This window comes from Rousettus aegyptiacus, unplaced genomic scaffold, assembly GCF_014176215.1.
Source record: "Rousettus aegyptiacus isolate mRouAeg1 unplaced genomic scaffold, mRouAeg1.p scaffold_m13_p_14, whole genome shotgun sequence".
NCBI classification, from domain to species: Eukaryota; Metazoa; Chordata; class Mammalia; order Chiroptera; family Pteropodidae; genus Rousettus; species Rousettus aegyptiacus.
Genome location: NW_023416289.1, coordinates 61,628,333 through 61,655,691, shown reverse-complemented (window position 1 = coordinate 61,655,691; position 27,359 = coordinate 61,628,333). Strand labels below are relative to the sequence as shown.

General features: G+C 54.2%; 1 protein-coding gene across 4 annotated transcripts in view; it reads left to right on the top strand.

Moving 5' to 3' along the window:
• The window catches only part of HERC2 (HECT and RLD domain containing E3 ubiquitin protein ligase 2), a 107,681-nt gene that overhangs the window by 37,342 nt on the left and 42,980 nt on the right, over positions 1-27,359 (top strand). For 3 of the 4 annotated variants that reach the window (XM_036232076.1, XM_036232077.1, XM_036232078.1), the window contains exons 24-52: positions 459-629; positions 983-1,086; positions 1,976-2,126; positions 2,925-3,139; positions 3,397-3,529; positions 3,621-3,748; positions 3,828-4,023; positions 6,244-6,377; positions 6,850-7,023; positions 7,108-7,244; positions 7,358-7,509; positions 8,187-8,378; positions 10,563-10,744; positions 11,682-11,874; positions 12,732-12,914; positions 14,124-14,305; positions 14,781-14,928; positions 15,013-15,203; positions 15,322-15,552; positions 16,304-16,442; positions 17,207-17,350; positions 20,001-20,143; positions 22,278-22,545; positions 22,678-22,814; positions 23,192-23,290; positions 24,610-24,778; positions 24,880-25,005; positions 26,488-26,596; positions 26,711-26,850. In XM_036232076.1, coding sequence (XP_036087969.1) covers positions 459-629; positions 983-1,086; positions 1,976-2,126; positions 2,925-3,139; positions 3,397-3,529; positions 3,621-3,748; positions 3,828-4,023; positions 6,244-6,377; positions 6,850-7,023; positions 7,108-7,244; positions 7,358-7,509; positions 8,187-8,378; positions 10,563-10,744; positions 11,682-11,874; positions 12,732-12,914; positions 14,124-14,305; positions 14,781-14,928; positions 15,013-15,203; positions 15,322-15,552; positions 16,304-16,442; positions 17,207-17,350; positions 20,001-20,143; positions 22,278-22,545; positions 22,678-22,814; positions 23,192-23,290; positions 24,610-24,778; positions 24,880-25,005; positions 26,488-26,596; positions 26,711-26,850 — 4,671 coding nt within the window. The remainder of the gene's footprint in view (positions 1-458; positions 630-982; positions 1,087-1,975; positions 2,127-2,924; positions 3,140-3,396; positions 3,530-3,620; positions 3,749-3,827; positions 4,024-6,243; positions 6,378-6,849; positions 7,024-7,107; positions 7,245-7,357; positions 7,510-8,186; positions 8,379-10,562; positions 10,745-11,681; positions 11,875-12,731; positions 12,915-14,123; positions 14,306-14,780; positions 14,929-15,012; positions 15,204-15,321; positions 15,553-16,303; positions 16,443-17,206; positions 17,351-20,000; positions 20,144-22,277; positions 22,546-22,677; positions 22,815-23,191; positions 23,291-24,609; positions 24,779-24,879; positions 25,006-26,487; positions 26,597-26,710; positions 26,851-27,359) is intronic. The other variant, XM_036232079.1, reaches the window with a different exon arrangement.

The window sequence follows — 27,359 nt, the reverse complement described above, 5'->3', positions numbered from 1 at the left end:
TACGCGCTTCGCTGCGTGTCATCCGAATCTCGTTTTCACAGCGTCGTTTATCTCACCCTGTGTTCTAGTTTCCGTAATTTTTTTCTGGGAATTTTGTATGACTTAAAAATATAGTCCATAATTTTAACTATGCGGAGAATTTTTATTTCATGTTTGTTATCTGCGTCACGGTCAGCGCCCTGCTCTGCGGCCCCATTTCTTTGGTGTCTTTGGGATGTGCTGCTGCCCGGGGTGCGGTCACTTTGTTGCTCCAGCTGCTCACGTGGTGGTGTCTCTGTTTTTGTGTCTTAAATCATTCTGTGTCCTCGCCAAGTTCTTGTGTGTGGTGTTCGTTGCTGCAGGAGGGACTCGCGCTCTCGTGATGGTGGGTTTGTCTGCTTATGTAGTTTTTACAGTGTGTTCTAGTCGTTTCATCTATTGCCGTATTGATTTATTGATTATGGTTTCTGTTTATACAGAGTCCTTTTTTACAGGTCAGAACTGCAGAAACAATGAAGAAGTGACACTCATTCGTAAAGCTGATTTGGAGAACCACAATAAAGATGGAGGCTTCTGGACCGTGATTGATGGGAAAGTGTATGACATCAAAGACTTCCAGACCCAGTCGTTAACGGGGAATAGCATTCTTGGTAAGAGCATGCTTTCTGCTTCATGGTTAGAAGTTGCGGCAGATGTCATTTTAAGCATTTGGCTTTTAAATTAAGTACTGCTCCCGCCCTTGCATTTTAACCTACGACTGTGATGTCTGTCCTGTCATTTGAAGAATTTCTCATCGTGATGCGGTTTTGTTCTTCCAACATTTGTTGGAACCCGTCCCACCCTGCGAGTTGGCCCGGGCAGCCCTGGACGCGGGTGGCAGATGGTCACGCTTCGGCGACCCTGACTTTGGAGTCGACCTGCCCCGTCTGCTTCGCGTCGCTCCCTGCGGCGGACACCGGGCCAGCGGCCCGGGAGCCATGCGCCTTTGTTCCTTCCGTTGCAGCTCAGTTTGCGGGGGAAGACCCAGTTGTAGCTCTGGAAGCTGCTTTGCAGTTTGAGGACACACGGGAGTCGATGCACGCCTTCTGCGTGGGCCAGTACCTGGAGGTGAGCCGTGTGCGGTACGCACGCGGATGTGGTGGGGACCCCTCTGTCTGTCATCAGGATAAGTAACTTCACATTTATTTGTGTGAAGACTTATGACGTACTGGTCTTGAAACATTTTCTAATTGCTAATTTGTTAGAAGTGTAGACTCTTTCACACAAAAAAAGGTTAACCTTTGGTCTTTACAATTTTATTGTGAACTTCTGTAGAAATTTGGAATGATGTGCCATCTTAAGCAATGTACTTTGGGGAAGAAGTAGCGTAATTCTTTAGACTAGAAACATCTTTCCGACGTATTTATAAGCATTGGAGTATGTACCCTGGGCCTGGCTTTCCGGGCATGGATGCAGAGATAATAAAGTTTATTAAAGGTCACGAGGTAGGGCTTGAAACATTTTATGAAGGAGAAAGTTAACTTCGCTTGTAAATCGTCTAATGTGACTGGCAAAGTTTAAGACTTTTTAATTTCAACTCTATCTTTTCTAACTAGGTTTGTTCTTTGTGTGAATGACTATTTTTCCACATGTGTGGTCACCACTCACCGACAGCAATACTGTCATGTCATGTTTTTGTTTCTCTCTGGGTCGTTCACATAGCATCATGAATACTCCTTCTGGAAACTTCTGTCTCATCCCCTGGATTTTTGTAGCACAGGCGTTGCCGCATGCAGTGGGCGTCCACCCATGGGGTGTGTGCGGCTCGTCTCCTGCTGTGTGGGTGGCGGTGCGAGCCCCTGGTTGCAGGGCACGGGACCAGGCTCGGGGCACCCGGCTCGCTTCCTCACAGCCGTGCAGCTCATGAAAGGACAAGAGTTGTCACTTTTCCCGGTTTGCTGTTTTTCATCAACGCTGTTTTTTTTCTCAGACTGACAGTGACTTTCGTTTCTCTCAGCCTGACCAAGAAGTCGTCACCGTCCCGGACCTGGGAAGTCTCTCTTCACCCCTGATGGACACAGAGAGGAACCTGGGCCTGCTTCTCGGCTTGCACGCCTCCTATTTAGCTGTGAGCACGCCGCTGTCTCCTGTCGAAATCGAATGTGCCAGTAAGAGAAATTGTGTTTTCTGCAAATGGGTTAGCAGGTCTTTACTGACTGCACGGTGGGGGTCGCGCTGTCTCACCCTCGTGCCCCTGACCTACTTCGTGGCATGCAGCTGCCCGGTCAGCAGCTTGTGTGAGTGGTGCCTCAGCACCCCCTTCCCTGTTCCCGCGCGAAGCCTGGTCTTCCCGTGGCGCCCGCCGTACCGACAGCCCTGCGGCTGTGCGGGCAGCTGGGAAATGAGACGGGACTCTCGCCCCAAGTCCTGACGCGAGGCGCGAGGCGTGCCGGGCAACCAGGCAGCACTCCTGGTGGCTCACGCAGGCACGGGCAGGCCCCGGAGGTGCTGCGGGCGGGCCCCAGACGCCGTGGCAAGGCGAACGTCGCCAGGGAGCGCGTCACACCGAGCCTTTGGCGTCGCAGGGCGCGTCAACGTTCCTTTTACACCAGACTGTAGTCTGTCAGGTGTGCCATAGCGTCGTGTCTGAAATGCCGCAATTAAAAAAGGTGTCGTTGCTCAAAATGCTGACCATGGTCTGAGCCCCAGCGAGTCCTGGTCTCTGCCGATGGAAGGTCTGCCTCGATGTTCGTGAGAACACCTTGCCTGTGAAGCACAGGGAAGCAGGGCATGACGGGGCACGATGGGCCCGGGTGAGGATCCGGAGCCACCTCTGTCACTGCCAGCTGTGACTCACATGAGTGATGCAGAATTTCACCTTCTAAGTCAAGCATTCAGTTCTTTTCGTTCTCGTCGTGGTCCGGGCCGAGTGGTGCTGAGGCTTCCGTGCTGTCTGCACTTTGCAGAGTGGCTCCAGTCGTCCGTCTTCTCCGGAGGCCTGCAGACCAGCCAGATCCACTACAGCTATAACGAGGAGAAGGACGAGGACCACTGCAGCTCCCCGGGAGGCACTCCTGCCAGCAAGTCCCGATTGTGCTCCCACGGCCGCGCCCTGGGCGACCATTCCCAGGCGTTCCTGCAGGCCCTCGCTGACAACAACGTCCAGGATCACAGCGTCAAGGTGAGCAAGGCCGTGCACACCCGGCGCCTTCCGTCCGCCCCCGGGCTTCGGCCCCCGAGCTCCTCCGTGCTCTCTGAGCAGCTCGGCCCTGCTCTTTGCGCGTCGTTCAGAGGGCTGGGTTGGAGGTGAGGGCTTGGTTCGGTTTGGGATGCCAGTGACGCGGAAGGCAAGGCCATTGGGAGCTGTGGTGTGTGTGTAGCATTCGCGACGACGTGCTGCGGTGGCCCTGGAGTTGCCTCCAGCTGTTTCTGTTGCAGGACTTTCTGTGTCAGATAGAAAGGTACTGCAGGCAGTGCCACTTGACCACGCCGATCACGTTTCCTCCCGAGCATCCCGTGGAAGAGGTCGGCCGCTTGCTGCTCTGCTGCCTCTTGAAACACGAAGACTTAGGTATGAAGCTTGACGTCCCTGCCCTCTGGAGACCTTTGCCTGACATGCGGTACATACTCTCACCCTGCTCCTCGCTAAATGTCTTTTCCAGGTCACGTGGCATTGTCTCTGGCTCATGCCGGCACACTGGGTATTGAGCAAGTCAAGCACAGGGCGCTGCCCAAGTCCGTGGTGGACGTGTGCAGAGTTGTCTACCAGGCAAAATGCTCGCTCATTAAGGTAAAGGGCTTTCGGTTCTCTGTCTTCCGTGCGCTGCAGCCGTTGCTGAAGTGTCGTTGTCTCACGCTTGACTTTGTAGACACATCAGGAGCAGGGCCGTTCTTACAAGGAGGTCTGCGCCCCAGTCATCGAACGTTTGAGGTTCCTCTTTAATGAGCTGAGACCCGCAGTTTGCAGCGATCTGTCCATAATGTCCAAGTTGAAACTGTTGGGTTCTGTGCCCCGTTGGAGGAGGATAGCTCAGAAGATAATTCGGGAACGAAGGAAAAAGAGAGGTGAGAGCGTGGAAGGCGGGCATGTGCTGTCGCGTGCGTGCGTGCACCGTGCAGCAGAGGCTGTGACCGGGCCGGAGCCGCTCGCCGCTGGGCACTGCTGGTGGCGTCGCGCCGCGGCCGGGCTCACCAGGGCTGTTCGTGCTTGAGCGCTCCGACCCAGCTTGGTTTTCCAAGACATCAGGTCGCGGTGCAGCTTTGGGATGGAGTGTGCTGATTCGCTAACTAGTAAATCGGTGCTGGAAATGCTGTCAGGCTTTGTGTACCAGTGGGGCGTGGGAGCGTTCCTGTCGCTCGTCCCGGGGCTGAGATACGGAGGGATGTCACATCTCCAGGAGTCTTGCCGTTCTTGTAGAGGGATTTTCCTTTGAAATCCTGAGTTTTCTGATACATGGAGAATTGTTGTAAAGGAATTAGAATTAGTAATATTTTCAGGAAACAACTGTGTAGTGATGTGGAAAGACTTTGTGTTATTAAATAACTAGACTTTGAGTAAAAATACATAAAATGCTATAGCATTTAGTCACTTGTGATTATAAACAAGTCTGTAGATATTTTTTACTATATTCTTAGGAATTGCACTGATTTATTCACAGACCAGCTTATTAAACAATCGTAATTCCTGAGTCTTGATTGTTTCACCGACAGTAATGTTAGCAGAGACTAAGTCGTTTTGAACCATCCTGAATTGATTGTCCCTGAACAAACCCTTAAGTGCACAACTTGTCGGAGTCCTGGAGATGCTCTGGGTCAGGGAATCATGACAAGGACACTTGTGGGCCCTCTGCCCAGGACCCCGGCAGAAGCGCAGGCTCAGGAGGTGCTGCCTCGGCCTCAGAGTGTCCCCACCACCCAGCGTTTCTTCCGGGCTTCGGAGCCCACATGGCCACCTCTTAGAGTTTCTTGTGGGCTTATGTACTGAATGGTTTGATGTTTTCGGGGGGATTGCCAAGACCACACTTAAATCAGCTGGCGGTGCTCTGTAGGGCTCAGAGAGCTATGACTCACGGTCACAGTTTATGGCTGAATGGACACGTTAGTGAGCAGGAGACGCCGCTGGGGGGAGCGCCAGCGGAAGTGGGGCCCAGGCCCCGAGTGGGTCACACAGCCTGCACTTCGTCCCTCAGCGGTGACGTGTGACGCATACGCAAGGGTCCATCCGCCAGGGATGCTCACCTGAGCCTTGGCGTCTGGGTTGCTATCGGGGGTCGGCCACATGGACACCTGCGGCCTGCACGATTGCGCCGTGGGACTTGCACTGCAGCGCCCACAGCAGAAGCAGGCCATCACCATAAGTCACGTTCTTCGCATAGACTCTGTTCAGACTGGCAGACGTGGTCCCAGGACTCAGGCGCACAGCGACCTTCGCAGCTTGGGGCACACGTCCCAGGAGCTGGCCAGGGGCTGGTGCTGAAGGGACAGGCCCTTCTTGGGAGTTTGCAGTGTTCGGTCACCCCAGGCCTGTGGTAATGCTTCATTGCCCAGGTGCGTCATTATGTTGCCTGTTATCTGTATTACATGCTGAGAATTAGACTAAAAGCCTTGGAAGGGACCAAAAATATGGAAGCGACACCCATGTCACACTGCAAATTCAACGGCAGATTTCCTAATTAAAGAGGCTAACGTGGTGAAAGGCTTCCAGGTAATTCAGTGCACGCTGGTGGCAGGCCCCGCTGTACTAGTCCTGAGTGGGCAAGCCAGGGTCTTGGAAAAGGCAGCCTGCTGCTTGCTGTGCACCACCCACGAGCTGCGGCTGGGTTGTGCATTTTTAAATGAATTTTTTTACAAAATCAGAAGAATAACGTGTTTGATGCATGAAAACGATGTAAAGTTTAGATTACAACGTCATAAAGTTAGCTGCCGTTTCTGCTGCATCCCAGAGTTGAAGATTTGCAATAGACCAAATGGCCTGTAGAGACTAAAATGTACACTGTCTGGCCCTTTAAGACGAAGCTGGGAGGCCCCGGGGCTTCCCCTTCTTAGGGCTTCTCCATGGCAGCTCAGGCCGTCTCTGTGTTCCTGACATGGAGTGACAAGAGTGTCATTCCTGGTTGTCATGTGAGAGTAATTATTGTAGTTTGTACTTTGTACTTTGAGCATTTCAGTTGACATTGAATACTAAAATATTTACGTCCTTTATCTTCGTGTATATTTAAATATTTCTTAATTTAAAACCATACTTAAACAAATGGTTTTTATAACAAATGTTGTTTTTAAACATAGTTCTTAAGAAGCCAGAACCTACCGATGATGAAGAAAAAATCGGAAATGAAGAGAGTGATTTAGAAGAAGCTTGTATTTTGCCTCACAGTCCTATAAATGTGGACAAAAGACCCATCATAATTAAGTCACCCAAGGTGAAGTATTTCCTGTGAATAGGAGACCGCTGACTAGAGACTCAGCACACAGCAGCGTCCATGAGCGCCGTCGCTTTGTTCTCGAGCGTCGTTCGGGCGGAGGGTGCCGTGGGCTGTCGAAAGTGCAGTGCCTGAGCCTGTGGTGCCTCGTGGTGCCCTGGCTAGATCTGTAGCTGGGGCAGTCTTTCCTTCCGCTGTTAGTAGCACATTCCCCATCCACCCGTCTGTCCATCCATTTATCCTTCAGTCCATACAATCATCCACCCACCCATCCAGAAACTGTCCTGGCCGGCTCCCAAGGCTTGCCAGTGTAGTTGACAGTTTGGTGTGCCAAGGTGGCTTGCTCCGAAGGACATAAGTAGAGACATAGAGTATCTCATCTATTTAAACCTATTGGCACTTACACTTTTTTTACTTAATTGAGCACGTGTTAACATGAGTAGGGTAAACCTATGAAAATTGGTTTTCTTAGGATAAATGGCAGCCCCTGCTGAGCACAGTTACAGGTGTTCACAGGTACAAGTGGTTGAAGCAGAATGTCCAGGAGCTTTACCCACAGTCCGCACTGCTCAGCACGATTGCCGACTTCGCCCTTAAAGAGGAACCGGTGGACGTGGAGAAGATGAGGAAGTGTCTGCTGAAACAGGTGAGAGGCTGAGAGAGCTCCCCTCTGCGCCCCCCGTGCCCGCCGCGCCCGCCGCGCCTGACCGCCTGCCCTGCTCTTCCGCAGTTGGAGAGAGCGGAGGTTCGCCTGGAAGGGATAGACACGATATTAAAGCTGGCGACGAAAAACTTCCTGCTTCCGTCCGTGCAGTACGCTGTGTTCTGTGGATGGCAGAGACTTATCCCGGAGGGCGTCGACGCAGGGTGACTCTTGATGACGTTTCTTCCTAACTAAGGGAGCTGCGGCAAAAAACACATTGTTCTAGGGAGATTCAAGTCTGGCCGTGTTCTAAGTGAAATTCTTTTATCTTTGAAAGGGAACCCCTTACGGATTGTTTAAAGGATGTTGATCTGATCCCGCCTTTTAATCGGATGCTGCTGGAAGTGACATTTGGCAAGCTGTATGCTTGGGCTGTTCAGAATATTCGAAATATTTTGATGGATGCAAATGCCAAATTTAAAGAGCTTGGTGAGTTAGAACAAGCTGACGGTTAAAAGGCTGTGTTAGAATCGATGTTGAAGCAATGTCAGTGATCACATCAGCATTATTTCGTAATTTGCTCCTCAGTGATATGTTGTAGAAACGCACAAGTGCCGAGTTTTGCTTTCGGGAAGGCTTAGATCACGTTGTGCATTAGAATGGTGATCTCAGCTGCTTTAAGCTGTCTCAGATTATGAACAAAGTTTTCAAAATTTGGCAGATAAACACAAATCACGTAGTATCTTAAAGTAAAGCTTTGACACCTTAACGGTTTTGTGTTTATCACTTAAACCACACTCCCTAAAACATATAGCCCGTATTAACATAACAATGCATTTCTTGGATAGCTCAAGCAGCTACAGGGAAGTGCTCGGGCTGATTTTATGGAAGGGAAATTAGACTTATCTGTTCTATTTGAAATGGAGTGAGGAAGCCACCAGGGATGCTTGGAAGGGCGGTAAGCTAAGTTTTGTGGACAGATGGAGAGAGCCGAGCGTGGGGTGATAGGACGGGCACTGTCGCAAAGTGACACAGACACCGCCCGATGCCCACACTCTGGAAATTCACGGGAAAGCAGAATTTTTAAAAACCACTAATGTTTTTTGTGTCACGTTTGTCTTCGTATGTACGCACAAGAAGTTTACGTGGGTGCCGATGCTTTCTAGGTGTGCAGCCTGTCCCCCTGCAGATCCTCGCCAGCGAGAACCCTTCGGGACCCAGCCTGGGGACGACCCCGCACGCACGCTTTCTCCTGGTGCTGCTGCGGGTGCTCACGGCGCAGCACGGCGCGCACAGCCTGAACCTGCTGCTGAACTCGGGCGCGCTGGCCCTCACGCAGACGGCCCTGCGGCTCATCGGTGGGTGGGCACCGCGCGCGCCCTCTCCCCCAGCCTTTGTCTGACTGTGGTCAACTTTGAATAACGTAAAACTGTCATTTCCGCGCCCCCCCCCCCCCCCCGTAAGTTTATAGACCGGTGGGGTGAAGCACAGCCACAGTGGCGCACAGACATCACCCTGGCCGCGTTCCGTGACTGCCCACTCCGCGTGCGCATCCAGCCCCCGTCTCTTTCTGTGGCTTTGGCTCTTCTGGACAGTTCGTGGCCGTGAAGCCTCACAGCTTTTAGCCGTTTGTTTCCAGCTCATTCGCTTCGCGTGTACTGGCATCTCATTCCTTTTCACGACTAAAGGCGGCATGCTGTTTGCACGCACTGCGTTGTGTTTATCCACGCGTGCACGGGAGGAGCTTTGGCCGTCGTGAGTGCTGCTGCTCACGTCTGTGTACGAGGTTCCGCGCGAACACCTGTCTCTGCGCTCTGGTCGCACACTGTGGAGTGCAACTGCAGGGGCAAATGTCCTTTGGATTCCTTGCGTTTCCATGTGACTTTCAGGGCTGGCTTTTCTGTGTCTGCAGAAAAGGCCGCTGGCGTTTTCCAGGGATGGTCGCGATGCTTCAGACTGCGTGGGGTGTTGCACTAACAGTGTTACGTCTGATTCTCCACGAACGTGGGGCGGCTTCGTATTTATTTAGGTCTTTCATTTCTTTGGGCAACATTTTATAGTTTTGTTATCGGGGTAATGCTGGCCTCATAGAGTGAGGTAGGAAATGTTGCCTTCTAATTTTGGAAGAGTTAAAGAATTGGTGTTAATTCTTTAAATGCTTGGTAGAATTCAGCAGTTAATCCACCTGATTCCGGGTTTTTCTTTGTTGAGAGGTTTTCGATTGCTGAGTCAATCTTTTGTTGTACAGGTCTATACACATTTTCTGTTTCTTGATTCAGTTCATATAAGTTGTGTAATTTTCAGAGTTTACCCATTTCATCTAGATTTGCAAATTTGTTGGCATACAGTAGTTTACACTGCTCTTTTAATAGTTTTTATTTCTGTAGCATCAGTGGTATTGTTGCCACTTTAATTTCTGGTTTTAATTATCTGACTCTTATTTTTTTTTTTAATGTACCTAAAAGATGGTCAGTTTTATTGATATCTTTTAAAAAACTAACTTTCGATTTTGTCGATTCTATTGTTTTCCTAGTCCGTACTCGTCTCTCCTCTAATCTTTACTCTTTCCTTTTTTCTGCTAACTTCGTTCTTATTTTTCTAGTTCCTCTCGGTATAGAGTTATTGATTTGAGATCTTTCTTCGTTTTCGGTATTTGCTTTCATAGATATAAATTTCTTCTCGGCACTGCTTTTGCTGCATCCTGCCCATTTGGTATGCCATGTTTTTCTTTTCATTTATCTCAAAATATAATTTCATTTCTCTCTTTTTTTTTCCTTTGGCTGGTAAAATGTGTTGTTTAATTTCCACGTACTTATGAGTTTTCCGGTTTTCCTTCTGTTATTTCTCCTTTCATTATGGTCAGAGAAGATAATTTGTGTGATTTTAGTTCATTTCAGTTTATTGAACCTTGTTTCGTGACCCCGCATGCCGTCCGCCCTGGAGCACGTTCCCCGTTCCCCAGAGAAGGCCGTGTCTCCTGGTTTTGAGTAGAGTGTTGTGTATGCGCGTTACATCCGACTGGTGTGTAAGGTTCTCTGCCCGAAATTCCGAGGTACTGCAGGGGCAGTGTTCCAAGTCTGAGGGAAAAACCGAGGCTTTCCTAAGCCGTGGTGTCTTGCTGGTCTTTGTGGCTGCGTGGCCCTTTCAGAAATGTGCATCAAGCTGGAAAACGGTCACCCTGAGGCAGACATCTGACTTCTGAAGACCTCACTAGCAACTAAAAATTGCTTTAAAAGTATCAAAAGTGTATTCTTTTAAGTCCCAGCCTACCTACTGGCACCAGAGTCCAAGTTCACTTTCTCGTTGTCGGACATTTGGGTGGTTGTCTGTCCTAGGAACAATATGTGTTGAGTATCTTTCCAACTTAAACCATTTTGCTTTTACATCTTTTGACATGCATTGATATGTTCTGTCCATCTCTTACCTTTTAAAAACACTATTAATTCCCATCCCTAAAGCTACATAGAATTTACTCTAGGCTATGGAGTCTTGCTGGTTAAGAGCGGGGCTTTGCCAGTCCTGACTGCTTCTTTGCCTGACAGGGCCCAGCTGTGAGAACGCTGAGGAGGACCTGGGCACGCCTGCCCGCGGTGCCACGGTCCTCGAGGAGACCCGGAGAGAGGCGGCGCCCATGCAGCCCCCGGTCTCCGGGCCCGAGCTGGCTGCCATGATGAAGATCGGAGCCCGGGTCGTAAGGGGCGTGGACTGGAAGTGGGGTGACCAGGTACTCAGAGGCCGCTTCAGCCGTGGCAGCCATGCCCTCACTGCTGCGCTTGTTCACCTCCGACCTGCATGCCGTCAGTGGGTGGGAACTAGAATGAGTAATGACCCTGCCTCAGGATGTGTGCAGTGGACGATGACAGGGTCATCGATGAACTCAGACAACTGGAGCAACGTCCCGTGCAGGGCCCTGCGCAGCCTCAGGTCTGCCAGGAGGGGCGGCTGCTTCCAGGGATGTTCTGGCATGGCTCAAACTGAGCTGCAGCCCAGAGTGAGCAGGAGAGCAGGACTCGTAGCCCCCATGGGGGATCCCAGCATCGTCCCGCGGCCTCTGCGAGCCGCTGCCACACGCCCGCAGGCACCGTCCAGCGGGCTCCAGCGGGCTCCAGCGGCTGTTGGGTGTGGTCACCTTCCCGTTTCTCCTCACAGCACGTGGCTCCCCAGATAGAGGTCATGGGGCTGGTGCCTGCGTCACTGCTGTCACTGCTGGCTGATGACAGTGCTCACTGTCTGATGAGGATGCGGGCCGGGAGCATCCTCATCGCGTCGAGGGGCTGTCAGCCTCCCGCTAGAGCAGGGCCTGCCAGTCACTTCAGAAACCTGAGTGTCCCGGAGCGGACGGCACACCCCCAGACAGCTTTCCCTTGTTGACACGAGATGCAGGAACACGGAGTGCTGGGCTGGGGCTGGCGCTGCTGCTCGTCCAGGTGTCTGTGAGGGACCGAGGGGCCAGGGAGCAGGGAGCCAGCGCTGGGCTGGTCCCCACTCGCCTTTCGCCAAGGGGACGTGAGCCAGCTTGCTGTTGGTGCTCAGTAGCAGGTGACGCCGTGAGCTGTGCACCTGCTGGACGGCTCAGAGCCGTGTGCGGCGTCACCGCCACTCTCGGCAGCCGCGCAGCGCGGGCCCGCAGTCCCTGACCTGTCTGTGCTCTGGCTCCCCAGGACGGGCCGCCCCCCGGCCTCGGCCGTGTGATCGGCGACCTGGGAGAGGACGGGTGGATCCGGGTCCAGTGGGACACGGGCAGCACCAACTCCTACAGGATGGGCAAGGAAGGGAAGTACGACCTCAAGCTGGCGGAGCTGCCAGCCTGCACGCAGCCCTCGGCGGAGGACTCGGACACCGAGGACGACTCTGGTGGGTGCCTGTGGGCTGCGGATTCAGTGTGGCCACGCTGAGACAGGACCCAGCCTCACCTGCGGACAGCGTGGTCAGGCGGGCTGGCCTGAGGGTGTGGCGTGTGTGAGCCCTGGGCTCTGAGGCGGGGCTGTGGCATGGCCCTGAAATGAGCCGGCCTCGCTGGGGTGGCCTCCCATGCCTCGTTCCTCCGAGGGAGGAGCTAGTTAGAGGTGACAACTCGGAGGGAGTCCAGGAAGTCTGGGTTGTGAGAGGGGGGCTGCATGAGGTTAGACGTGTCCCAGGGCCCCAGGGATGCATGCGTGAAGCCCGTGGTGTGCGGGAGACCTGTGTGCTGGCTCACAGCGTGCCCAGGCTCCCAAGCAGCCCTCGGGAGGAGGGGGAGGAGGAAGGCGAAAGGCTGAGCCGGCGGGGGGTGGGGGGGCAGTGGAGGGGAGGGGCGGCGGGGGGGGGGCGCGCGGATGCGACCACACCCCTGCCTGGTGGTTGGCACCGCAGGACACCCAGGCCAACTGCTCCTCATCCCAGCCGTCTGCCGGGTGTCACTCAGGGAAGTGAGGTCTGAGTAAGGCTGGCCGAGTGACAGAAATGTGGCCCGGCCGCCGCCTCCTCGTCCAGAACCCAGGGGGCTCTGGTTTCCCGCCATGGAGGCCGCATGCAGGAGGCCCTCCGCCTCCACCAGGGTGTAGCCAGTGCGTCGGCAAGCAGCTTAGGGTGAGCCTCGAGTGCGTCCCGGATGCCGTCTCCTTGTTAAGGACTGTTACCCATCTGCAGTAAAAGTATTAGTCCTAAATTACACACAGGGGCACCTCTAGGTCTATTTGGGGTTCGGTTCCTTACACAAATCTCTCTTTCAGAAGCTGAACAAATGGACAAGAGCATCCACCCCACCGCAGTGGTGCTCACGAGCACCGTTAACCTGCTGCAGACTCTCTGTCTGTCCGCGGCCATCCACGCCGAAGTCATGCAAAACGACGCCACCAAGACCCTGTGCGGGCTGCTGCGAGCGTTGGTGGAGAGTGGCACCACGGACAAGACGCGTACGCGTGAGGGGGTGTGGGCCCACGGAGCCGTGCGTGCGTGTGTGTGCGCGTGTGCACGCGCCCGGTGTGGCCGTCACAGAGGAGCACAGGCTCGCCAGCTGTTTTGGCACATGAAAGTACCACAGACTGGGAGGCCTAACAGCGTGTACTGTCTCCGTCTGGAGACCAGAAGGCCAAGGTCAGGGTGTGGCAGGGCTGTACTCTCTCCGGAGGCTCGGGGACAGGCTCCTTCCCGCCTCTCCCAGCTGCTGGTGGCTGAGGCCTCCTCGGCCTGGGGCCACATCCCTCCCGTCTCTGCCTCATCTTCATGTGGACATGTCTCTAGTGTCTCTGTGTATTGTCCTGTCTGATAAGCACCTTCATTGGATTTAGGGTTCACCCCAATCCAGTTTCTTAATTACACCCGCAAGGAGTTTATTTCCGAATAAGGTCGCATTCTGAAGTGTGGTGGGTGAACACAGTTCAAGCCGCTACAGTGTTTGAGCATAAGCGAATGTGAGTGTGTGGAAGTAGGGGCAGTGGGTGTGTGAGTGCTTGTGAGCGAGCGCGCGAGTGTTTGTGTTTACGGTAGGGGGTGTGAGTGTGTGGGCCGAGCTCGTCTGAGTGTGGGTGGCCGTGTGGGGTGTAAGCGTGACGGCGCGGGACGAGTGTGTCTGAGAGGCGGGTCCCTGTCCCTGAGGGGCGGGGGTTCTGCGGAGGTGAGGCGGTGCCCCCTGCCTCACAGCCTCTGCCGGGCGTGCAGCCCCACCCGGAGGCCCGGAGGGGCAGGGCGGGCCCGTCCCAGCAGCTCGGAGTGGGTGCAGCTTCTCCCGCACTCATCTGTCTTACATTTGGGCTGGCAATTCATGGTGCCATTTAAGCCTGAGCAACACTGGGGGGGATATTTAAAAATGAGATTTAAAGAAAAATGGGTGCGGTCTGAGAAATAACGCTGTTTGAGTAGCGAAGCATTTCCCCACTGCCTAGGCACAATCAGTGACACCATTGCGTGGCGAGCGTGAGCCGCCACGTGTGTTTCGGGGTGTGAAGTGTCGCAGGCGTCCTGTAAGCCACCGCGAAAGCCGCTTCTGGCTCCTCGCTTTGCGTCGGTGAGCCGTGCTGCTCTGGCGGTGCCGCTTATGCCTGCAGACGTGGCCGGGAAAGGGGAGGTCGAGGCTGACCGCTCCTCTCCGGGACCCGTGTGCCGAGCTGTTCTCTCGCCCGCAGCGTCCCCTGAGCGGCAGGTGCGCCGCGAGCAGCACCGGGGCTGGTGCTCGCTGGGCTTCGTGCGCAGCATCGCGGTCTCGTCGCGCATGTGCGCCGCCCTCAGCTCCCCTCGGTGGATCGCCCTGCTCCTGACGGTGGTGGAGGGTCACGCGCCGTTCACGGCCGCCGCACTGCAGCGGCAGGTAACTGCCCCAGGTGGGCGGGCAGGGCTGCGGGGCCATGGCCAGCCCAGCTGAGGCACAGGTGGGCAGCCGAGTCGAGCGCAGGGAGCAAGGGCCGGCGCGGAGCGGGCCCCTTCCCCCGATGGGCAGTGGCTCCAGCAGCACCTTGCTGCGGCACCCGTCCGGCGGCCGGCGGGGCGCCGGGGCCAGCATCGTCCCGCAGGCCTCCTTGGTCACTTCGAGTCGGCTGCTTCGCAGTGGCTGCAGCGTGACTGTGGAAGGAAGGATCATCTTTCACTTCGAGAATTCCCGCATCTGCCACGCAGCTCTGTTTCCAACCCGATAACCCAGATCATCGGTCACGTTGCGTGGGACTGTCTGGCTGTTCAATAACGAATACCAGAGTTTTCACTCTATTGATTCATTCTAGGGACAAAAAAATAACAGGAAGGTAAAAGCGTGTCGTGCCTGACGCGTGAGCCGGTGTTTTCCGCAGATCCTGGCGGTGCACCTGCTCCGTGCAGTGCTGCCATCGTGGGACCTGGCCGAGAGGGCGCAGGACATGGAGGGCCTTGTGCAGCAGCTGTTCAGCTTCCTGGGCGGCCTGCTCACCACCTGCTCCTCGGACGCGCCGCTGCTCAGAGGTGGGCTGCGCCCGGGCCCCGCGCCTCCGTTGCGGCACCCCCGGCCGCAAGCAAGCCCGGCAGCGCCTCCGTCCTGTCTTGCAGACCCCGTGGCGAGGCGGCGGGCCCGGCCGCAGGCGTCCCTGACGGCCACGCACAGCAGCACGCTGGCAGAGGAGACGGTGGCGCTGCTGCGCGCGCTGCACCGGCTGGGCCAGTGGCGCGGGCTCGTGAGCGCGCACATCAACGCCCGGCTGCGCGCCGCCGCCCGCGGCTGCGGGGGACACGCGTGCGGGGTGCGTGCCGCTGTGCTGTCCCACGCTGCGGTTTGCCCAGGCACCCGTACGGCGCGCGGTGACGACCACGCGTGCCAGCCCCCGGGCGCCCGGCTACAGCCCGGTCTCTGTGTCCTAGGCCCTGTTGGACGACGGCCTGCCGGACTCCGGGGACCCGGACGTGGGCGGCCTCATGGCGGTCCTGGCGGTCATCGGAGGCATCGACGGCCGCCTGCGCCTGGGGGGCCAGGTCACACACGACGAGTTCGGGGAAGGGACCGTGACGCGCATCACCCCGAAGGGCAGAATCACCGTGCAGTTCGCAGACATGCGCACGTGTCGTGTTTGCCCGTTGAGTCAGCTGAAACCGGTAGGTGGCCTTGGGCCGGTGCCGGGGCGTGAGGCACGCGGGCTCCGCTGGGACGGGCCGCAGCGTCAGCGCTGGTCGGACGCCCCACAGGCGGCTCCTGCGTCCAGGGCGCTGGCCAGCCTCAGCACAGCCGTCCCCGTCCCCCGGGTCCCCGTCGTGCCCCCTCAGAAGACGTGACCACAGAGCAGCGAAGGGGGCTGTGCGAATGACCTCTCTGCCGTCAGTGCCCTTAGAGCATGAAGTTAGGGAGTTTAGTTTTTGTTGAACAGCTCAACTTTTAAAAAACCTAGAAGTGATTCCTTTAATAGCAAATGCTTTGTAATTGTATGGATTGGCATGGCAGCTACTGTCATCTTAAATCTGAAAAGTAGGCATGCGTACGGACAGCGACCGATTTATATCATCTCAACGTAGCTTAAGTTGTAGTTGGTTGTTTAAAAAACATATACATATTGGAGAAAACTTGTGATGTATAGGAAATACTTAAGAAAATGGTAACCACCACCCTGATGTAATTGTCGAGGAGTTTATAAAGAAAAAATTAATTTCGGTTATATTTATTATGCACATAAATTTCCATCTTTCCTTTAATGTCACCTTTTGAAATTACGTCTGTCAGCTGTAAAAAGCCCCGGGTGTCTGCGGTGTCGCAGACGTAGGCCTCTTGGTTAGGACGGCTTTCGGAGCGTTCGGAACGTGTTCTTTCTTTCCGGCGTCGGGCGTACTGGAAGCTCCCTGTGCTCTCTCCCAGCTCCCTGCCGTGCCGTTCAGCATCACCAACCTGCCCTTCACAGAGCCCATGCTCTCCGTCTGGGCTCAGCTGGTGAACCTCGCTGGAAGCAAGTTGGAAAAACACAAAATAAAGAAGTCCCCTAAACAGGGTTTTGCAGGTTAGTGCACGAGGCTTCGCGATGAAACAGCTACTAATGCCCTGGTGTGGCTCGGACACTGTTCGTTATTTCGTTCCCGTCACCGCCGGTCGTGGGGCTCAGATGAGTCGGCCGTTGCTGAGTTACGGTGGGCATGGAACCTCGGGCGTGGTGACAGAGCGAAGTACGAAGAATGCCGGGCGCGGTGTCTCTGGGCGTAGGGCGCGACCCTGGCTCAGGTAGCTGAGTTCATACCGGAGCGCTGCGTCCACCCCCCGCGCCCACGGCGCCTTCCGTGGCCCCCAGCGTGTTGTGCTCGGGAGCACTGCTGTGACGTCCGCGCCCCAGCCTCGTCCCTGCGGCAGCTTCTGTAGCCTGCTCCTCAGCCCCCCGCAGGCATCACTGCGGTCATCTGCCACCCCGAAGGGTTAGAGCTGTGCTGAGCATCTGACCCCTTGTGTCAGGAGTCTTGGCAAACAAGGGGAGAGTCTTTTGTCTGTGACGGAGGCATCTGGTTAGGATTTCAGCAATTTGGGAAACGTTTGATAACGCTAATAACAGCTAACACAGCTCTGTGTCGAACCGGCTCGTGGAGGTGGGTGCATGGGAAGCAGGAAGGGGAGGCCGGGGAAGTGAGCCTGGAAGCACCCGCCTTGCCCAGAAAGCCTAGGCCTTCCTCATTGAACATCTTTGGCACAGCGGGCTCATCCCCACGGGGTGGGGCTGTCCGTGCGCGTTCAGCAGCGGCCCCGCGGCCCAGGGAGCTGAGTCCTTCTCTTCCACAGGACAGGTGGACCTGGGCCTGCTGAGGTGCCAGCAGCTGAAGCTATACATCCTGAAGGCGGGCCGCGCGCTGCTGTCCCATCAGGACCAGCTCAGGCAGATCCTGTCCCAGCCAGCTGTTCAGGAGGCTGCAGCTGCACACACAGGTACCCTCCAAAGGAAGCATGTGTCGGTCCGTGAGAAGGGCAGATACGGTAGTAGAAAGCAGGCAAGGGACGCAAACAGGCAGCCCGTGAAAGGGAACATAGAGGCGGCTCCTAACTGTGGCAGCAAGATTGCAGCCTGGCCAGTACGCGACAGAGACGGAACAGAGGGCATCTGCTAGGCAGGGAGGGGACACCACTCTCCTGCTCCCTGCTTAGAGAGTGGCCCGTGGACCCGCAGCATTGTCAGCACACAGGGACGTGTTGCAGCCGCAGACTCTCAGGCCGCGTTCTAGACCCGAGAAGCGGCGTCTGCACTTTACGAGACCCCCCAGGTGGTTCGTTGCCAAGAACGCGGCCCAGCTCTAATGCGTCACTAGTGGGGGTTTCAGTTGGTACAACCATTTGATGGCATTCGAGGCCGTGCACACACACACACCCTATCTGTCCATCTGTCTGTTCATCCAGCCGTCCATCCTCTGTATCTATCATCTCTCTTTAGTCTTCCATCTGTCATCAATCTGTCATCTACGATCTGTTTATCCATCTATATCTGTCTGTCTGCCTATCTTCCTACCCGTCTATCCATCCGTCCATCTGTCATCTACCCATTATTTATAATTTATCATCTGTCATTCGTTTGGTATCTAGCTGTATCATCTGTCACCTGTTCGTCTCCTGTCATCCATCTCTCATCCATTCGTCCGTCATCTATCATCAGTCGACCTATCCATCTGTATCTATCATCAGTCTGACCGTCCATCCATCTATCCATCTATCAATGTCTAAATCTGTCTCTATGTCCACTAACCAGCAACTTACCCATGGGAATTTATCACCTGAAAAGCATGAAGATACATGTCCACAGATGCTCTTTATGGTTTCTTTGTTGGTCTTGTTTTTATGAACCTATTGTCAGGTGGTGCATTTATGCGGTGGAGTACCGCGGCACTGTTCACAGTGATGGTTCGTTGTCATGGGAACATGAAAATGAGAAACAGGAAAGCACCTGGCTAGGTTATCTGTACATAGGTTTATCTGTTTACCAGCGACAGTGGATTTCAGCTGACTTTGTTTATGTTTTCAATATTACTTTAGTTTTCTAGAATGAGCTCATATCACTTGAATAGGAAAATAAACCAAAGCCATGAAAAATTTTTGATCATGGTTTGGAAAAACTGTGCTAAGTATTATGCGGAACAAGATAGTCCTTTGTTAGACTCGCTCTCTGTGGTCAGGGTAGGGGGGACCGAGGCCGGCTCTGAGACAGCTCCACAGGCGTTCTGGGCGTGCCGGCGGCTGAGGGCTGGGCAGGACTTCTGAGGGTGCGATAGAGCCCGGGTGCCAGGTGGCAAGAATCTCCGTACGGTGGAGGGACAGGAGGAGCACGGGCACGAGCTCGAGTGCTGGGTGAGTGAGGCCAGAGCCGGAGGCTGTCTGGTGTCATGGACGTCAGGGTGAGGCCCAGGCTGGACACGCGTGGGAAGAGAGGGGGGGGGAGTTCCGGGTAGCGACCCCGCTAGCCGGGTGCAGGGTACGTGAGACAGAGAGCTCATGGGGATAAGAGACGTCACGTGATAAGCCGTCTTCCAGGGGAGGTGTGAACAGTGGAAAGGAGGCTCCGGGGGCCTGCTGGTGTCCTTTAGATGACAGCCTCACGGAAACCCAGAGAAAAGTCAAGGATGGCTGATGTTTCAGCTTGGTGTAGGACAGTGCTCTGAGCAAAAATTAGAAAGTCCAGGGGAGTGCAGGGTGTTGTTTTGTCTCTTAATATGAGGGTTTTGTCAATTTAATCTTAACGTGCTGAGTGTGAGGTAAAGCTAACGAAAGAGTAGGTCCCTTCTGCAGTAGGCATTGAGGGCCTGGAGGGCCATTCCCAGCTGAGACAGAGCTTGGGCACTGGGTTGGCTTTCTTAGTCCCCACCGCAGAGCTGTGACAGCACAAATCTGGTCCCCTTCGCACGCTCGGGATAGCACGGGGCCCCACACGGAGCCAGCTACACGGAGCAGGGCTTGACAGACCAGCCCCGCCATCTGTTCTCACAGAATTGGGGGACATCCCTTTTCAGTGGCACAGAGGAGCCGAGTGCTGTGACGGACTGGGTGGCTGGTGAGCCTGAGCCGTTTCCTCTCTGGTCCTTCAAGAGCAGGATTTCCGGTTCCTGGATGTGGGAGGCTTAGTTGAAACTGTCACCAAACCAAACAGCCAACTTCAATGGCATACAGGACTGTGGAGGCCCTAGGCAGTGGGAGCCAACAGGCCTAGGGCAGAGAGGAAGTGCTGACCACCGTGCCCGAATTTGGAGTGGCTGTCACTTCATGGTTGAATGAGGGTCAGCAGGGAGAGCCAAGGCTAGAAATACACAAGGGGGTGGCTGTGCACTGAGAAAGCAAAGGCGTGAAGGCTCTGGGAGGTGGCTTGGGTGGCTCCAAAGGGACAGATGAGTAATGAAGGATAGAGGCCAAGAAGCAGGAAAATACAGCTGCTTTGGAGGCCGGTCATCTCTCCGGTAGCTGAGCCTCGAAGGTGTTGGTCGTGTAGCGCTGGGTGGGATAGAAATTGTACTCGGTTTAACAAGCTTGGCACGTTACCTGTAACACGAGAGGTGTACAGTTGAAAACCATGTCATGTATGTTTTGTTCTTAAATCCAGATGATGGAGCAGCCACATCCCCTGACCTTGGGGACATGTCTCCTGAAGGGCCGCAGCCCCCAATGATCCTCTTGCAGCAGTTGCTGGCCTCGGCCACCCAGCCGTCCCCAGTGAAGGCCATATTTGACAAACAGGAGCTTGAGGTACACACAGCATCCCTGGCAGTGGTGGTCTGTGCGTAGTGCGCGTGAGCAGTTTTTTCGAGATGTGTATTTCTTAAGGGTATGTTCTGAATTTTAAGTGGTATGTCAAAGTCGTTATGACTGCCTTAGGATTTAACCATGTTTGTCATAGGACATTATAATACCGGTGAGAGAATGAAGGGATTGAAGTTTAGCCCTATTCTGTATTTCTGTGACTTATTTGAAAAAATGGACTCAATTCAGCATCAGTTGAATGCTCAAATATCCCTGGAAGAATTTTCCCAGGAAACTTCGCCCTCGAAGGAGCTCAGCACGCCTAGGAAGGCTGGCCCACTTGTGTCACTCGGTCTGTCCCCTCCTCGGACCCTCTGCTCTCACCCGCTGCCCCGCCCCAGCAGCTCGGGGCCGGGGCCAGGGGCACGGCCCGTAGACGCGGTCCAGGAGCGGCGGGAACTCTCAAGGCCTGAAACGTGGAGGGCCTGATACTTTTACAAATCCTTCTTGCGTGGAATACATACAAAATTCTGGATAAAAAAGGCCAAACAAAACCTTGAGTGCTCAATTCAGCAGGCGGGAAACACCCCAGCAGAAGTCCTCAGAGACCAAGACCTGCGGGGAGCCGGGGTCCAGAGTGAGCCAGGAAGGGTGGGGCGCAAAGGGCCGAGGCAGGAGGGGGCGTGGGGAGGGAGGGAGGAGGCGCAGGGCCTCTGATTACTGCGGGTGCTGGTCCTGCTGCCTCTCTCAGCGAGTGGCTTTGGCGGTGTCCCCGTGTTGTGGTGTCACCTTGTGTTCTGGCCTCTGTCAGCCTCCTCTGGAGAACGTGGGGTTTCTCTTTCCCGGGTTTGTTATCGCTTGGCGTTTTTCCTCAGCCCGGTGGAGGCTTCATTCTAGACTCTTTCATGCCCTTAGTCCTGGTTCCTGCTCTGATTCTGTGGGGTTAGGATCTGTGGGGGTTCTCGTGGAAACCTCTACCTCCCGACCAACTTCCTCTGACTCGGACCTCAGACTGTGTCCCCAGCACTGGGTTGTAGACGTCCCTCTGGCTTCCTGCCGCGTCCTTCAGAATTTCACACGTGCTCAGTCGAGCGGGTTGGAGGGCGGTCTCCGTGCTTGCGGTTTCTCCTTCGCTCCGCCCGCTCTGGGGTCCGCCTTGCAGCTCCCGCCGCAGTGGAGGGCCGCCTCGCGCCTCTGGGCAGCTCGCCCGCTGGCTTCCCTGTGGTTAAGGGTTGTACCTGTTCACTTCGAATTGCTTGGGCCGTTGCCCAGGGCCATCGAACAGGTTTAAGAAGCTTTTTGTACAGATTTCATAACTATTATCAGCAGAGGTTTGGTCCTAACTCCCTAACTCCCTGTAACCAGAACCAGAACTCCTCGCTCAATCCAGTTCTGAAATGTGAGCTTTTAGGGTGAAGCCTGTTACTTGGGACTTATTCAGACTTCACGGGAAAACTCCAGGCTTTAGCCAGTCTCGGGCACCGCGAGAGCCTCCACGTCGCTCGGGGAGGGCGCGCGTGGCTGGCGACGCGTTGCGGCGTGTTCCCCAGCACCCTTCGTTCCCTCATTTTATACCTGGCATCGGTTTGGGGGTCCATGTCGTCTGTGTCTCTCTGGCTTAGGAAAGAGAGCGGGAACTGGACAGGGCCAGTGCCTCTGCACGTGACAACCGGGGGTTGCTGGAGCATCAGACCTCCCTCCGTGTTTAACTTCGCCGTGTTGCAAAGGGTTTTATCCGTCAGTTTGAAAGCGCGTGTGCAGGCATCAGCATGTTAGCTGCTCCTGCGCGCGCCTCCCAGGCCTGCTCAGGGTCCCTCCGCTCCCACTCTCCTCCACAGCCACCCTGCCGCCCTCACCCCCCTCAGCCGTGTGGGGGTGGCAGGAATTGGGGGGGGCTGAGGGCGAGACCGCCGCGCCCAACGTATTGAGATGCCAAAGTGCAGTTGTCACTCAGCATTCGGCCACTGGTGGCTGTCCCAGTACTCTCTTCCTTCGTGTGGGTTTTTCAATGAACTCAAAAGCCTCACGCTGACGGAACGGAAGCGCGCGCGTGGGTCTGGGTCCCTGTGCTGCAGGGGCCCGTCAGCGTGTTGGCCACTTGACGTGGAGTGGCCGCCCGGCACCCCTCTCGTTTGCCCAGGCTGCCGCGTTGGCCGTGTGCCAGTGTCTGGCCGTGGAGGCCACGCACCCGCCCAGCCCCGGCTGCGAAGACTGCAGTGCCAGTGAGGCCGCGATGCCCACGCCCGTGCGGCACATCCGCGCCGTCAGAGCGAAGAGGCGCAGGCCGCCGGCCGCGCCCGCCGCGCCCGCCGTGGCCCAGCTCATGGAGATGGGCTTCCCCAGGAGGAACATCGAGTTCGCGCTCAAGTCGCTCACGGGCGCCACCGGGAACGCTGCGGGCTCACCGGGTATCGCGGTTTCCTTGTGTCTCCCGTGAGGCCCCCCACCCCGTGTGTTCGTGCGGTCCCTTGAAAGGCCGCCGTCGGGGGCAGCGGGCACGGCGGGTCCTCACCGGGCACGTTTCGTGTGCTCGCTCGTAGGCGTGGAGGCCTTGGTGGGGTGGCTGCTGGACCACGCCGACGTGCAGGCCACGGACCTGTCCGACGCAGACACGGGGTCGGAGGAGTGTTCCGACGAGGAGGGCGTGGACGACCTGGACGACATGGCCTACGCCGTGGTCAGTGCTGCCCGCGCCGCTTGTCCCCGGCTTTCTGTGCTTGAGCCGCCTCTGTCCCGGCATCTAGTGACGGGTCCCTACCAGACGGTGCTCTGTTAAAAAAGCGTATTTTGCATGACACGCTGACTTCTGAGCTGAGCTGAGCGAGCTGTGCTTTGAGATTCACCAGGAAACTCCTCAGCGGCTTTCTGTGCCTTGAGCTTCTGAGCTTCATCCGCCTCACTGTGCTGCTATTATAATCTTTTTGTGTGAATAATCTTATAGGGAAGAAATAGTGTAATATTTCAACATTACTTCTTAATGTTATAGATGTCACACTACTCTGAAGTAGGTTTACCTGGCTCACCATTTAAAACAATGTGTTTACTCTCTTGCAGCCTACCGGTGCTGTCGTCACGGAGAGCCAGACTTACAAGAGACGCGCGGACTTCCTGAGCAACGATGATTACGCCGTATACGTGCGGGAGAACGTCCAGGTGAGTGGCTGTCGCAGGCTGAGGGCAGGGCCAGAGCGCGGGAGGGGGCTCGGCCACAGCGACGCGGCTCAGGGACATGCGCTTCTCGAGTATCCCCATTTTAGACACTTAAAAATCTCTATTTGCCTGTTCTTCTTATACCGTTCTCATTGCCGTCTAACTTATAAAATGTTTCTGCTTTTCATGTGATCTTTTATTCGCGTTAAATCCTCTCTTTTTGTGTGTTGCTTGTCTTGTTCTAGTTAGTTTACTCCAGAGAAAATCCCAGCAGTCTTCTCATTTCACCTGTAAATGTGTTAGAATGTATCCCTGACAAAGAATTTTATTTTTAACATCATGATGTTACTGTTACCTCATACTACTTAACAAAATGAACAGTAATTCCTAATATCAAATTATGTCCGATGGTCAAATTATATCCGGTTGCTCGGACTTACCCAATTTTCACCAAAATGGCTTTTTCTAGGAGTTTTCAAGAATTCGGATATAGTCAGGGCCACACGCCTTACACTGGGCGCTGTGCCCCTGAAGGATCTTGTGAGCGAGGAACCATTTCTCCTCCTCTGTTTCCGTTTCCTGCCATTCGTCGCTGAAGCTGCTGGCCCACCTCCCGCTCCTCCGCGTGTCATGTGGAGTCAGGGGCGGGGCTGGGGGCTGGACGCGGGCGGGAAGGCACCGCGTGGACCGGCACGCTGGACCGGCACGCCGGGTTGGGGCTTGCCAGCCTACGCCGTCTGCTCACAAGCTCTCTGCTGTCATTCGTCTCGGCACTTCAGTAGCCTTAGTGCCATTGCCTGGACCCAGCGTGACTTTGTCATCCAAATTTATTAGCTGGAGTTCTGCTCTTTGAAGAACACTGTCTCGTCAACTCTGGCTACTCTTTGTAGTCCAGTTGATTCAGGAAAAGCAGAATAAATGCTTGTTTTTTGTGTGTGTTGTTTTTGCTTTATCAGCTTTCGGAATGGTGAATCGGTGCCCTGGTATTTGTAAAGGTGACCCATCATTGTGATGAATTTATTGACCGTGACAGATTTGATGTATTTCAGTCATTCTCCCTCTTGATCCAACTGTTCTTTCGAGTGAACCCGTCGGTCTGTGACAGCTCACTGTGTGGCACCGCTTGATCCGGGTTCGCCTGGTGTAGTTCTGCCTCAGCCAGCGTCCTAGGGAGCCCTGCCTCCACTTAGTATGAAGTGCTTTTGAGAGCCTGGTCTGGGGGCTCGAGGAGATTCTTTTTTGGAGTCGATAACGCGACTCACAGTTGTTTGTTTCACCTACATCATCCACTGGGCTGACTTTTAGTTCACTTTTAATTTGAGGTGGGAATGATGGTGAGATGCTGTCGGACGTATGAGGAAGTGTCGGAAGGAGACGTGGGCAAAGTGATCAAGTTGGATAGAGACGGGCTGCACGACCTCAATGTGCAGTGCGACTGGCAGCAGAAAGGCGGCACTTACTGGGTCAGGTATATCCACGTGGAACTTATAGGTGAGTGCGTGCTTCGTGAAGTCCTTTCGCTTTTTCTTAACTAGGGACAGAGGTCCAGGAGGGAATGCTAAGTGTAATTCGTTTATTATTGGGATCTTTAGGCTATCCTCCACCAAGTTCTCCTTCTCACATCAAGATTGGTGATAAAGTCCGTGTCAAAGCCTCCGTTACCACCCCAAAATACAAGTGGGGATCCGTGACCCATCAAAGCGTGGGGGTTGTGAAAGGTAATCTTATCTGGCAGCTCCAAATGCTCGCTTTTCGACAGCCAATGTAAACTCAGTTTTTTATCACTCAAAAGCAAGAAAAGCAAGTTTGAAGAAAGCCTCGTGGTGGATAAGTCGTGTTCTTTAGCTTGTCAGTGCTCGAGATGGGACACACCTGTAGCTGAGGAGTCAGGTTATTAACTCACTGCAACTTGGGAGGACATAAACCCTGAAGAACGAGCTATCTCCCTACGTGGGTGTCACAAAAGATTCTGATGGGGTTTGCGTTAGACAGCGCGGGAAGGGTCGAGGAAGCAGGGTCATCTTAATGAATATCTGGAAGGCAGAGGGAGTGGAGCCAGGACGAAGTTAGGGTCGATAAGGAAGCAGGTGTTCACATTAGCCAGGACGGGGCGTCTAGTTGTGTTCGTTATCTGAATTGACTCAGGGAGTGGTTTCGTTTTTGTCCTGACCCGTCATTCACAGGTGGCCTTGTCTGAGGTGGTTTTCTGTAGACTTGCTGTGTGACGCATTCTGCCCATGCCTGTCTGTGTCTGGCCCGTTCCCTCAGTCATGGCTGTTTTTCTCTTTTTTTTTATGTTGTGTAAAAATTTAGGACTAAATTTAAGAAATGAAAATGGGCAAATGATAAGAGTTAGAAACTGGAAACGCAGAATTCTCAGTTTATATTTAATATGCTATCATTGAGCTTTCAGAGCAAGCTAGTGGCATACGTTTAAAGATATAGTATGTCCGTTTTAACAGCTACACGAGGAATGAGCACATACACATACAGCTTAGTTTTATCTTCAGGCCCTGTCAGTGTCATAAGGAGACTCCTCCTGTGCCGCAGCTGGATGAGCAACGGGGACACCGTGGTGCTTCCCGGTGGGCGGGCTTCCTCAGGTTACAGAGCAAATGGCTTATTTAGCATTTTACTTTAGCTTAGCGTTTTTCTTTACCTAAGAGATTCTGAAAAACTTACACATCAAATCAGACATAAATTTTAACAATAAGAACTTGATTTAGAGGTGAATGTGTAAGTAGCAGAGGGCACGAGCTGTTTTGTCATCATTAAAGTGATTTGTATTCCCTCAGATAATGGAAGTGGTTTTGGATATGGTGTAAACTCCTTTTTAAAACAAACCTTCTTACTATGGAAAAGTAATTTAAAACAAATCTTACTATGGAAAATTTCAAACATGCAAAAGTAGAGACTAGAGTATAATGAGCCTCCATGGACCCATCACCTGCTTCAGCAGCCGTCACCCTGGCCAGGCCGTCTCGGCCGTGGTTCCTCCCCGCGTTATTTTGAAGCCGACCCCTGCCTGGCATCATGCGCCCATTTGCCCCAGAGTGTCGCGGTACATCTCTGAAAGAGAAGCACTCCTTGTAGAAAACAAGTCACAGTGACGTCAATCCACGTAGCTGGGTGCAGTTTCGATTTTAATTTCAGGTTTTGATTGGTGACAGAGGTTTCAGGCACTTTCTGTTCTGTGCTAGCGTTCAGTGCCAACGGCAAAGATGTCATCGTGGACTTCCCGCAGCAGTCTCACTGGACCGGGCTGTTGTCGGAGATGGAGCTGGTGCCGAGCGTTCACCCCGGGGTCACGTGAGTTTTTATTTCCGTGTCGGAAGGTTTGTTTGGGGAGCATGGTTTTCTTTGGAATAAAGTTTAATAAACGGACAGATCTTCTTAGCAACTCAATGGCTGTTTGAAACGTAGGTGCGATGGCTGTCAGATGTTCCCCATCAACGGATCAAGATTCAAATGCCGAAGCTGTGATGACTTTGACTTTTGTGAGACGTGTTTCAAGACCAGAAAACACAACACCCGGCATACGTTTGGCAGAATAAATGAACCAGGTAAGGTCGAATGGCGGCCTTCTCAGTGAGATGGTCGTCGTGGACGTGACCATACTCGGAACTGTCTTTTGGGGGCGCTCTGCGCGGTGTGTACGGCGAAGCAGAAGAGATGGTCCCCATCCGCTTGATGACTTTTCTAAGCCACGAGGGTCCATGGAAATTAGAATATTGTGTTTTCACGAAGGACATTAGAAGGATCTCAGGAAGCCAATCTGTGTTTCGTCGCATGGGCATGGAACCGGGTGGGTGCGGGGGGGGGAGGGGTGGCTCTTCTCAGCTACGTCTCCTGCACTGTGTGCTTCTTACTGTGGCAGAAGGTGCACCTCGCGGGCTTCACCTCTTCAGTTATTAAGCGTATGATCCGTTACTCCTTCCAGTTGGCCATCTCTCGTGTCCTTAGCGTTTCTTTCTTTCTCCTGTGGAATTTGGGTTTGTTTTTTTTTTTTCATTTTTTGTCTTCTAGAGGTGAATGCGCATTAGCTCGTTAATTTCTCCTTTTTATCCCTGAA